This window comes from Lonchura striata, chromosome 2 (assembly GCF_050655825.1).
Source record: "Lonchura striata isolate lonStrDom1 chromosome 2, ASM5065582v1, whole genome shotgun sequence".
NCBI lineage: Eukaryota > Metazoa > Chordata > Aves > Passeriformes > Estrildidae > Lonchura > Lonchura striata.
In genome coordinates this window covers 30096874-30109930 of record NC_140704.1, presented here as the reverse complement: position 1 = coordinate 30109930, position 13057 = coordinate 30096874, and the positions used below count along the sequence as shown (strand labels likewise).

General features: G+C 34.9%; 1 protein-coding gene across 5 annotated transcripts in view; it reads left to right on the top strand.

Annotated features, from left to right (window-relative positions):
* Positions 1 to 13057, top strand: part of SNX13 (sorting nexin 13) — a 64922-nt gene that overhangs the window by 36735 nt on the left and 15130 nt on the right. For all 5 annotated transcript variants that reach the window (XR_014951587.1, XM_085567703.1, XM_031503845.3 and 2 more), the window contains 8 exons: positions 488 to 626; positions 1079 to 1167; positions 1821 to 1920; positions 3417 to 3610; positions 4645 to 4749; positions 6128 to 6260; positions 6984 to 7021; positions 11320 to 11389. Coding sequence is in view for 4 of the 5 variants with exons in the window: in XM_085567703.1 (XP_085423829.1) it covers positions 488 to 626; positions 1079 to 1167; positions 1821 to 1920; positions 3417 to 3610; positions 4645 to 4749; positions 6128 to 6260; positions 6984 to 7021; positions 11320 to 11389 (868 nt within the window). In the remaining variant the exon portion in view is untranslated. The remainder of the gene's footprint in view (positions 1 to 487; positions 627 to 1078; positions 1168 to 1820; positions 1921 to 3416; positions 3611 to 4644; positions 4750 to 6127; positions 6261 to 6983; positions 7022 to 11319; positions 11390 to 13057) is intronic.

Genomic DNA, 13057 nt, shown 5'->3' with positions numbered 1-13057 from the left:
AGAGAGGAGTCATGTAGATTCGTTTTTCCCTTAGTAGGTTATGATTACATTGTAGGATGTTTTAATTCTTTTTGTAATTCTGTATCTTAAGAAACCATTACTCTGGGAGCATGTATACTTGCAGGGGATCCTTTTTAGCAGTCTCACCATTTTCTGCCCACTTAGCTAAGGAGATAATAGGAGATAATAGTAGATGATGGTCGATTGGATTTTGGAGATCTTCGTTAAGGAGGTTGATGGACTTTCCATGTGTCTGTGTTGTAGTTCTTGGAAACAGAAAGTGATGCAGTGAAATAGTTTTTGACTATGCATGCTTTTTCTGTTTCAGTCCATATAAAATTTGAGTCCTGAAAGGAAAATTTATTGTCAAAGAGCTTTCAAAATGCCACTTTGCAGTGCTGTATCAAATTAATTCACTTGAAGAAAACTCATGTCTTGTACTTTTACCTACTTTGCATTACTTACACTTTAAAACTTTGTGTTTCAGATTCGTGATTCCAACTGTAACTATGAGGCCTTTATGAATATTATTAAATTAAGTGATAATATAGGCGAGTTGGAAGCTGTGAAAGATAAAGCAAGTGAAGAATTGCAATATCTTCGATCTCTAGATACAGCAGGAGATGGTTAGTGCTGCATTGTTTTGCAAAATATGAAATGTATTTACCAGCATGATCGCTGTAGAATATTGCAACAATTAAAAAATAAAAGCTCTGATGCAGCATAGTATAAAGTACTTTATTTTAAAAAACTGGATAAGAATTGATAAAACTCAAGTTTTTGTTCTCATATGCGTTTTGTTGGTTGGTGTGTGTTTGATTCCTTTTTGGAAGTATGGAGAATTTCTAAGTGTATTTCTGTTAAATTAAAACTTTCTGACTGGTGGTTCTGAATTTTGGTAATATTTAAGATATTAATGGTAGTCAGTTAACTGTTAATCTGAAAAAGGGAAAAGAAAAATGTTCTTCTTCTTAATTTCTTTCATATCTTTCATTAGCAAGGTATTTAAACTGAAAAAAACCCTGAAGATTTTGTTTAGTTATCTGTATTGCTTAATTGTCTTTGTTTTTGCTTGCAGATATCAACACTATAAAAAATCAAATAAACAGTTTATTATATGTTATTAAAGTATGTGATTCAAGAATTCAGAGGTTGCAGTCAGGAAAAGTAAGTGTTTTCAAATTTTTTTGTTTCAAAAGAGTGAGGTTGCAAATGACTGACTAGTTGTTAGTTTTGCTTGTTTTATAATTAAGGGTTGGTAGAGTTGGTATATTTGGCTTTACATAGTTTCTTGACTCTCTTAATTTGGCCTAGATTTGGTTCCAAGATAATACAATATTCTGCATGTATTGACTATTAAAGTGATTAAGCCTTCTATAGCAGGACCTGAAGGTATTGCTTTAATAGCAAGAAGTGTCATATAGGCAGAAGAAAATGTGACAGATTAATTTAAGTTGTGGTGAACTGCGGCCTGTCAAATGCTGAAATTAATTTTCATTAATTAATTTTCTGCTACTGTCACTGTTGATGAGGTATTCGGGGTTAATTTTATCTGTAGAGTATTACATGAACAGCAGTATTAAAATCCAGCTTATCATGTAGCAGAACAGCTGCATCTGGTTTTCAAGACAAATATTTAAGAAAACACGATCTTCTAATTTAGACCTTAATTTACTAGTGATCATGAGAATAGCTAATCATTGAGATACTACTTTATTATATGTCATGTAATTTTTTTTAACCTATATGCTTTGTAGTAAGTAGAAGTTTAAAAGTTAATTTTTAAAAAGCCTATGAACACACTGAACTGTGTCTTACAGGAAATAGATACTGTGAAACTGGCAGCAAACTTTGGAAAACTTTGCACAGTCCCTCTGGACCATATTCTGGTAGACAATGTTGCACTACAGTTTTTTATGGGTAAGTGTTAATTTATCTGATCTGTTTTATTTATAAAGAATATGCTAACTCACAGGACAGTGTACTTGGAATTGCTAAGTGTCAGTACTAAGAATATCCATCACTTTTGTTGGTGGTTATAGTCCTTTTAATGCAGTAGATGGAAACAGTCCAGGAACTTCCTGGAGTGCACGGGGATGTACTTCCTGACACAGCTGGTGAGGCAGCTGATCTAGGAAGGCACCTGTCTGAACCTGTATTTGCAAACAGGGGGTGATGTGATAATTGGAGGTTGTCTTGGCCATAAAATAAACACCCTCAGTCAATTTGCAGATGACATTTAAGTTGGGCAGGAGTGTTCATCTGCTGGAGGGCAGGAAGGCTGTCTAGAGGGAAGAAGGCTGAATTTATGGCCCAAGATCATTTGTATGAGATTCAATAAAGCCAAGTGCCAGGTCCTGCACTTGTGTCAACCACAGGCAGTGCTGCAGGCAGGAGCGGAGTGGAAAACTGCCTGGCAGAAAAGCAGCTGGGGGTGCTGATTGTGAGCAGCTGAACATGAGCGAGGAGTGGGTCCAGGTGACCAAGAAGATTAATGGTATCCTTGCTTGGATCAGCAATAGTGTGGCCAGCAGGATTAGGGCAGTGGTTGTTCCCCTGAATTCAGCACTGGTGAGGTCATACCTTAAATCCTGACCTTCACTACAAGAAAGACACTGAGGTGCTGGAGCATGTCCAGAGAAGGGCAACAAAGCTGGGGAAGGGTCTGAAGCATAAGTCTTATGTGGGGAGTCACAGGAAATTAGGGTTTCTTAGGCTGGAGAAAAGGATACTCAGGGAGAACCTTATCACTCCCTACAACTGCCTGAAAGGAGGCTGTAGCGAGGAGAGGGCTCCTCTCTTCTCCTAGGCAGCTAGCAACAGGGTGAAAGGAAATTGCCTCAAGATGTGCCAGATGAAGTTTAGATGGGGTATTAGGAAATATTTCTTCACCAAAAGAGTGATGCATTGGCTTGACAAGCTGCCCAGGGAAGTGGTAGTCACCATCCCTGGAAATATTTAGAAGGCATGTAGATGTGGTACTTAGGAACATGGTTTAGTGGTGGACTTGAAACTGTTAGATTGGCAGTCTTGAACATCTTTTCCAGTATAAATGATCCCATGATTCTATGAACCTATTTTTTAGAAATTCAGTTTGTATCATGCTGTGCAACTCTGTTATACTCACACGGTAGTGATGGATTCACATTTTACATGTGCTTTTGAGGATTCAGTGCTTAGTTCCTCCTTAGTTCCACCTTTGCTCTCAGGTGTTTCTTTACTATATCACCAATATGTATATATGTATACATATATACACATACATATAACCAATATGTATATGTATTTTTTAATTGACTCTATATGGCAAGGTGTATAACCAGATCCTGCTGTTCCGTATGTAATCAACATCATAGAGAATTCCTTTTCCAAGATGTGCAACAGTAACTAAGGTCATGTGTGTCTGTTTTCTGTAGATTACATGCAGCAAACTGGTGGCCAAGCACATCTGTTTTTCTGGATGACAGTGGAAGGATACAGGGTTACAGCACAGCAACAACTGGAGGTACTTCAAAGCCGACAGAAAGATGGAAAACATCAGACTAATCAGACCAAGGGTCTATTAAGAGCAGCTGCATTTGGAGTTTATGAGCAATATTTATCAGAAAAGGTAGGAATAACTTCATTCTGCAGTGTTTATTCTTTGTACTGATACTTCTTTAATATGGTTATGACTAAGTTAATATGAAATGGTTGTTATGTAGTACAAGTTGCTTGCATGTTGACATTTAAGCTATTGTGTATGTATCTTCTCTCTCATCTCCAACAGTAAGGAAGTCTTCCTCTTTTGTGCTCCCCCTCATTTATAAAGGCTCATATTGCCACTGACTGCCTTGTCAGATGCACTGTGTTCCTCAGAAGTTGACTTTCTAGAATATGCAAACTACAGACAATGTAAAGACAGGATAAAGAAGCATCTCTCTGTATATGCTGTCCTTCTCCTTCCTTTTTTCTGTCCTCCACCCTTGCCTGCTCCCTTAAGAAGTGTTATTAAAAAAATGGAACTGAGTATTTTTCCAAACTTAGGTTATGATTGGGTTATCAAATGAAGTAGCTTCCCATGCCTCTCTACAATTGTCTCTGTAAATTGCTCAAATATCACCACTGTGTATCTTTCAATAGGCAGTAAGGATTCCTCGGTGGAAGAAACTGCTCATCAACTTGTATTGACAAAACATCTTTATTCTGAATTTGTGTGTGCATAAAAATCACCTCTCACTCAGAAATGGGAAGTTGACAAACCGTTAGACTTTCCCCAGATGTTTCAGAACTTCATCCTATTACTTTTTTATTGGCTTGTTCTTGAGTTCTGAATCTTAATCTTTTTCATAAATAAATAAAAACTGGTTATAAGTCTGAGTAAATCTGATTTAGGTACTGCTTCAAAATATATGTATAAATTGTTTTTGAGGCCATTCCTAGTGTGTAATAGTGAAACTTCCAAGTTTTAATACAAACTCTGAACTTAGTTTTGGGGGTGGATGGGATCTGACTCCTATCATATGTTCTAGACAGTTACAGAGATACTTGTGAAAAATAAATTTAATTTACTTAGAGAGTTGCAGCATTGTATTGGATTTTATTTTATAAAGTAGAACTTTCTTATTTTTATGCTGCAAAAGTTGATTTAGATCTCTATGACAGGCATCTCCAAGAGTTAATATTGATGACAACTTAGTAGCAAAACTTGCAGAAACACTGAACCATGAGGATCCAACGCCTGAAATCTTTGATGACATTCAGAGAAAGGTATATTCTATTCATCCTTTATTTCATAATACCTGTTAATGCTATGGAGTATAAAACATAACTACAGATGCTAGAAAACAAAGAAGTCAAATATCTAAACCCTAAAGGCTGTGTAACCATTTTTCTGTTCTGTGAAAATCACACTCTTTTAAAATCATCAACTTTTGCTTTTCCATTTGTTAGTCCATGGTTTTCAGAGCAGTAGACAGAAGGAGTAGATGTCCTTCCTGTATAAATCTAAGTATGAAACACAGTTTAGAATTATCATGTTTTTATTTGTGTTAATGCACTAATTTAAGAAAAATGTCATGAGTAAACTAAGACATACAGTTTTATTTCAGTTTTACTTCTTTTTTTCAAAGGTGAATGTGATGGTTGCATTTTAAATCCTGTAACTGTTCCCATAAATTAGTTTGACTCGTCCATTTCTGCAAACTTGCCCAGTGAAGGACTAGAAGCAGCAAGTACTGAAGAAAAAGACAAAATACATGTATTTAAAAAGGAAAAATTACTGATTAATATTTTGACAATAATTTACATACCCAGTCTGACATGTTTTTATTGTAGATTGTTACTTCAGTGCTCTCATTCATGCTACAAATCAGTGATACAAGCTGTAGAATTTAGAATCACACTGTTGTATGCAGGACTCCATTTAAGACTAATTAAAGCCTCTTGTGAAATCTGGGCCTTACTTGTGAATTCTGCTGAAGAGCATAAATTTCCAGTAAGTTACGAAGGAAATGAACTTCCCGAAAACTGTATGGATTGGGTTTTTTCCTATTCATACTAGATGATAGTACTTGAAGAGTGGTCCATGGGAAAAAAAAAAAATTAAATATGCTAGAGTTGACATGAGTATCCAAAAAATATAAATTAATTCCTGCTATGTATAGATACTTGTGTATATGCTGTGAAAGTAAATTGTTTGAGGTAGTGTGGTTAAATCTTTGTGAGGTATGGCTATATTGTATTGGCTAAACTAGAAATTGTAAGAAAAGTTACATACAGTGTCTCCTCTCCCTTCTTTCCCTTTTCTCACCTCTTGCCCTTAGTGTTTGCAGGTCTACATATATAGTTTATCCACAAGGAGAGACTGAGGTAACCTGTTATGAAATGCATAAAGATGAAATAGGTTTATACTGCAATTGGAAGGGTTAAGAGCAGAGGACAGAAGCATTTACAGCTATGGTTCTACTTCCTTCCTAGATGTGCACATCTGACTAGTTAGATATTTTCTGATAACCATTTCAGTAAGAATAAGTCAGAAACACGTGTGCACAGGTACTTCTTGTTCAAGTAGAATTTATGAAAACTAGTTTAATTAATTAAAAAATGCAATAAGTATTTCCAAATTTGGCATTTTTGTTTCAATAAGGTGTATGAGTTGATGCTGCGAGACGAGAGGTTCTACCCTTCGTTTAAGCAGAACGTGTTGTATGTGCGTATGTTAGCTGAGCTGGATATGCTGAAGGATCCCAGTTTCAGAGGATCAGATGATGGTGAAGGAGGTGAGCTCTGTATCTCTGAGGTGTATTTCCTGGGATCATTCTTTTCTCTGCTTTAAAATGAAAATAAATAAATTATCCATACCGGTTGTAGGAAATTAAATACTCCTGTGGTGTCTCTGATACTTAAATTTATTTTCCTCCTTGTGTTTTTGTGTGTAAACTCAGATAGGGTTTTCACTGTAGTAAGTTTATTAATCTTATGTAAATTCTTGTCATGTCTTGGTAACTAGTTTGTCACTAAAATAAATACGCATTTCTTCCATTCTATTTTTTTTGTGAAAATATTTAAAACTTCAATATATTGGGTTCTTTTAATGCATAACTATACTCCTCTCTGGAAATAAAAATTGAAAGTACATAGGAGATATGGCTTTTTAAAGCAGATAAAATCATTATTCTTGTTACTGAAGTAAAAATCCACTGAAAATTTCCCTCTTAAATTAGCTTGTTAACAGAGCTTGTTTATATCCTATGTGGGGATATAAACTTTAAAAAATGTTATCCGAAGTATTTACTTCAACTCTTTATAAACCTACATTTCTTTAAGTGTCTTTACTGGAAATTTTAAACACTTGCATGTTGCATGCAGCATTTTTCCCAGTTCTACAATTCTCCTTCATTTTTCATAATGTTTTTTGGATGCATTTTTATTTATATGTGATCATACAATGGGGAGAAATCTTCTGACTTGGCTTTTCCTTTCCTTGTCCTCACTGCTCCCAGAGTCTTTTAATGGGTCTCCTACTAGCAGCATAAATTTGGTAAGTGCTTAGATTTCTTTTTTTTTTTTCCTCAAAAGTAGAGAAAGTGTGATAAAATAGTTTAACTTAATGTACATTGCAGGTTTTACTTCACAGCAGTTGAATTTCTGAAAAAGTTTTTGAATCAAATTGAAACAGACAAGTTATTAATTTCTCTGTAAGATAAAATATCTTTTTGTATTTTCCCATGTTTAATGAAATTTTACATTGTTTCTCACAGAAACAGTTAATTTATGGAAAGCATAATTTCTTATCCCTATTTGCTTTTCTTAAATAGATATAAATTTGGAGTTACATAATAGTAGGTGAAAACAAATCCTTTGAAAGAGAAATCGCAAAGGATTAAATTTAAATAGACTGTAAAATGAGGCATTTAATTGCATTTTTGTTGGTTGATATTTTTTTCATTAGGACTTGATTTGGAAGCATTGAGGTATCTGGAGTTTATTCCAGCCATGAGTCAGTGGTTTTGGTTTTTTTTTAATCTGTCTAATTTCAAGTTTAGGTTTTTTTTTTTTTAAGTGATTCTTGACGTTTGTCAGTTTGTCAAAACCTTTCCTTTGTTAAATGAGTGTACCTAAACCAAAAATGCAAATACATTTATTTAAAAAGGAGAAATCATAAGATGTTTATTATATATCCTACTCATGTTTCTGTAGACAGTGTGTAGCTGAGCCACAAGGTATACAAGATTCAGTTGGGCATATGACAGTATGTTTACAAACCTTTTTGTTTTATGAAGGTTTACATAGATATTTACAATCTGCATGCAATTTCCTGGATTATGTGATGCCTGGGCCCTTCTAGTTTGTTCTTGGAAGGTGCTGTAGCTCCTTAGGAGTTCCATTGCATTGATAAGGTCATGCTTGCATGAAAAGGAATGAGTGTTTTCTAAAGGAATACATGTAACATTAATGTCAATGTGTTTCACTGTGGGGTTTGTTGTTTATGGGGTTCAGGTTTCTGTCAGTTTTGGATTTTTTAAAATTTAAACTGGGTTTATCTTTTCTATTATATTCCTGTTGACATTTTGAAATGTAAAGAGAAGGGGAGGTGTTTAGCTGATACAAGTTATGCAAACTCCTGGTAGATGCAGACGGATAACTTAATTTAGCCATATTTTTTCGCAAGAGTCTTTTAACTGACTAATCTCTTTAAAAGATCTTTCAAATTTCTTTTAAGTACTCTGTCTAATAATGTTGTGCTATACCAGAGTTATATTTTATGGATGAGGATTTGTCATTATTGTGGCTTATCTGGCTAGTGGCTATCTGCTGCTTCAAGTGACTTTCCAAGCTAAGTTAAAAAGTCCTAAAGTCTTTACCATGCACTGTTGCACTGCAAATAGATATTTCCATGGGACTCTTCAAAGACTTGATTTTTGGTTTTGTTGTGAGAAGGGTATTTATAGAATATTACATTTATTATAAAGAGTTAGGAACATTATAGAAGAAATCCATTAGTAAATTTCTCTTTATGCAGAACTACTTTTACTTTTCTGTTGTCCATATTGTTCAGAGTGTTCAATGCTTTTACAGGTGTTTGAATACTGGTAGATTAGTTTTTGCTGGCTGAATTCCATGTCAAGAGTAAATTTCTGTACACATAGTTAGCTCCCTTGTGTTAGTCTGTTACGTAAGGAAAATAGACCTTGGAAAGGTTACTTTAAAGGTCAGGAAATTTCTGTACTTGCAGCTAATGACAATGTATTAAATAAAATTGGGTTGTGATATTTTTAGGTTTTAATTAACTTGTGTTCCTGTGAATATATCTAATGGTAGATATATTAGCTCATATCAAATGTCTGTCTGTTCAGGTTTCAACCTTTTAATTTACTTGTATTAATAGTTGCTGTATAGTGCCTTGCCACAGTAGTTGAGTGTTTCCTAAAGTTTCTATTATAAAATAAATTGTCTGCAATTCATACTTTCACTGGAAGAATTTGAAAGAGAGGCTCAAAACTGTTTTGAGGAAAAGTTGTTTTACAAAAAAAAAAAGTCTTAATTTCTGCCTTTTAATTTGATACATTTATCTACTATATCAAATCAGTGGGTCACATTTTGGGAGTATAAAATTATTGTAAATATTTACAGACTCTTGCAGATTTCCTCTAAAGGATCTATAATGGATACTTTGCATTGAGTAAATACAAGGATTTACACAGGTGTTCCAAGACCTTGAAGGGCAGCAGAAGTGGCTGGGTTGAACTTTTAGCAATCATTAGCATATGTCAGCTTGAACTCCACTCAGTAATCACAAAGAAATCTGAACTTGAGTAACAGTGAAGGGGAGCAGGAAAACAAGAAATAGTTATGCCTTTAAAAATATAACAGTGTCTTAATGTCAGTATTTTGTAGCAAACAATACATTTGAGCATTTGGCAGTTACTTGTCTTCTCCTGTAACATCACATCACTTCCATCTTATTGATAATCAAATCCTAGAGCTTTAAAATCAAGCACTTTATCCAAGTTTCCACATATACCTTCTGTTAGCCAGTCTCAGGTGATACTCTGCTTGTAAATTGAACACAGCAGTATGGAGCAGCATACCTGACAGGGTCATGTCTGGCCAAGGGACTCAATCAACAATGGACTAAGTGGGAGTGTTGTGTCCAGAAATTATTGAAAGCAAGCATAATGATTGAAGGAAAGCCCATTTATGGTAATACATTACCAGAATAACTCTCCAGCATCCAGTAACTTATAGATTCTTGAGGTAAAGATGATGTCTGCTGTCAAAATATTTTTGCATACATTCATCTGTTCTACCATTCGACAGACATAAACTTCTAGCACTATAACATGTAGTGGCAAAACAGATTTCCCCAGAAGGGCTTTTCTTTCTTCTACCTTTTCTCAGTCTGGGGCCTTGGTACTAAAAGTCTACAAGCATATCTTTCAGTAGACTCCCTACTGCAACACATGTTATTCAGACACTTTTAAGCTGCCTTTTATTTGGTATCTAGACTTTATAACAGAAATGTTATTTTCCTTACCTTCAGTAGTAGACATTTAGGCAGAGACTTATTGAGATGGTTGAGGCAGAAAAGAGCCATTCCTTGTAGAGAACTAGAGGAGGAAGCAATGGAGTATTATGTCGGGATATTGTGGAGTTGATAAAGATTCAGATGAAGAAGGGGCAAGAGCAGAGTTGTTAAATAATTCATGTTTAAGTCCAGCGTATCTTTTGATTGTGATTTCGTACATTGTTTTATGTTTAAGGAAACAGAGATTTGGAAACAGAATTGATATAGGTAGAGGTTTTAGTTTGATACGGGAATGGCACTGCTAACCACTGAGTCCCATTGTAGGTAACTTTTTGTGGTAAGTCACTATTAAACTGGCTTGGTTAAATTATAAAATATAGCAAATGGCTGTGTTCATTCTGAATGTGTTTCTTCAGAGAATTCTAGAATTCTGGGGTAAATTACATAAAGTAACTTGGACCTGAGTGTCTGTGAATTCTACTTAGGTAACTCCAACTCTTTTTTTTTTTTTAACCTGGTAATTTAAGATTAGGATGCATAGTGGCCCATCTTCTATTTCTGTCAGTTGCATAAGCAAGTCTTTCAGCAGTCTTGAAGAGCTTTAATCAGATGTATTAATTTTAACTAAAAACAAAACTTCTCTAAAAGACCCATTAGGCTTCTTTTGATCCCAGTAATTATTAAATATGGACAGAGCATTAACCAGCTAAGAATGTACCTGTTCATTTTTTACTACAGAAAATATTCCTGAGAAAAATGTTGGCTGGTTTTTTTTGTGTTTTTTTTTTTTTTTTTTTTTTACATAAAGCAGCAGTTTCTACTACTGTGTAACATTTGTGTAGGGCATAAAGACATTTGAAAGACAGCAGAATGCTATGAAGGTGAAAACCAAACACAGTATCTGTTACACAACATCTGTATCTCTCCAGTTGTTTGGGTGGTTTACTGGTTTTGGTTTGGTTTTTTTCTTTCCCAATGCTCAGTAAAAGACCATTTTTAACTGTACTTTTATTAGGGTTGAGATATCAAACTGAAGTGGCCAATATGCTTGATCAAATATGAGTAGTTGCAAAACTATGTGTGAAAATGATGGGGGAAATAAAATGTATATATACTGTGCAAAAGAACAGCTTTGGTAACCAAGTAGTACAGACACCTGCATTGTTACAGTACACTAAGCTTTTAGTATAGTGAACTGAAAGTTTGAAAATTAAATAGATTAATCACAGCACATCTAAAATACAGTGTATTTCTGATCTTATTCTATTTTTTCACATTTTTTCCTCCTACATTTTCTCCCCACCCTGCAGTCCTTAGATGACCTTTCAAATGTCCCTACTGATGAGACAATTCAGCTCCATGCATACATCTCAGACACTGGTAAGTGAATCTGTTATGATGTCTGCTAACTTTTTTTCCCACCATTTATTTTGAATTTTGTAATATTACAGGCCCTTGAAATCCTGATTGCCTCATTTTTTTGGCTTTCATAAAACATTTGAATTCATATTTTCCATTAAGTCTTTTTGGAAATCTTTCCAGTATTTATCTGTTAGTAACAGACTATATATCTGTACTTAAAAAGTAATGTAATTTTTATTGTGTATGGTAGTATTATTATTATTACTACTTTTATCTCTGGAGAATCATTCATTAAACTTACTATTGAGTAGGAGTTATTTTAGCAATTATTTAAAGAAATTCTGAAAGATATCTCTCTTTCTAGTCACAGAATTATAAGTCTTGACTGTTTCATTCTCTTAGTGTAATACTTTTCCCTTATTCTTTGTGCTTCCTTAGTGACTTAGTTTAAGGAAGTGACTTCTGTTGTTATTGTGATGGCATTTTTTGTTATCTTTTAAAAAACTTTACCTAGAGAGAAACTGTTTTTCTTTGTTACATGAGAGTAAACAACAAAAATCTCAGCTATTATTTCAAATACTCCAGTTAAATGAGATTGCATTGGACAATTAAATTGTGAACTGATCTTCAGATACTTTCTGGGTAGATTTTACTATGCAATATGCTCTCAAATCTATGCATTTATGCTTGCTTACACGTAATCATTCAATTACTTTACATTTTAATTAAACCTATTCCAACGTAGTGTGAGGGTAGTGTGCAATGCAAGTGTAATGGTAGTCAGTCTTCAGGGAAAGGGGAAAATGTGTTGAAAGTCAACCAAATTCTGCTTTTTCATTAAAATGGCCTGTGGTACTTTTTTTCTGAATTAAACTTAAAAGTTTCATCATTCTAACCTAAGGAAAAAAGGTAAACTTAGAACCACGTAAATTGTAAAATTTAGAATCTTAAGGACAGCATGTATTGATAACTACCAGTCTGACTTTGAATATATAATGCTCCAGTTGTAGTAGGAGATTTGTACAGGTTTGTATTGCAAGACCGTATTAAACTGCATCTGTGAGCAAGTTCTTTTCCTCACCCAGTTACTATCCTTTCCTGTGTGTGAGGGTTATATACAGACAGGATTTTCTCTGTGTGTTTCAGGATTCACACTGTCTTGGGTTGCAAAATAAATGCTAATTAAGAGGCTATGGCGTAAGGGGCAGCAGGACAACTACTTTCTTTTTCTGCCTGAAGTGGTTCTGAAGGTGCCACTTGGCAGTGCCGCTGGGATGTGGTCTGGTGGCTGCAGGGCCAGGTTGTCAAAGTGAATGTAGAGGATAAGGTTTGTGCAGCATCTGTAGTGCTGGGGGTTCCTGACTCGGCTCTCCGGCCAGTATTTTGGCACCCTCCTGACTGCCTGCTCATTCCCCTGGGGATTCAGCACTCATCATTCCTCTTTTAGAGGTTGGATAGCAAAGACGAGATACTCTGTGCCCACTGTTCACCTTTCCAGTGTGTAATTCTTGCATAGGCAGCCGCTGAAACCTTGATTAAAAAGACTTTCATCTAGCCACTGGAAAGCTGTATGTAGTGGATATTGGCTCAATACTTAGAAATACTACATGTTGCCAATTTAAATGGTGTGCAGTGTAAACAATATTGGTTCTAGGTTATCCTGTACATAAAATGTAAGGTTTTGAA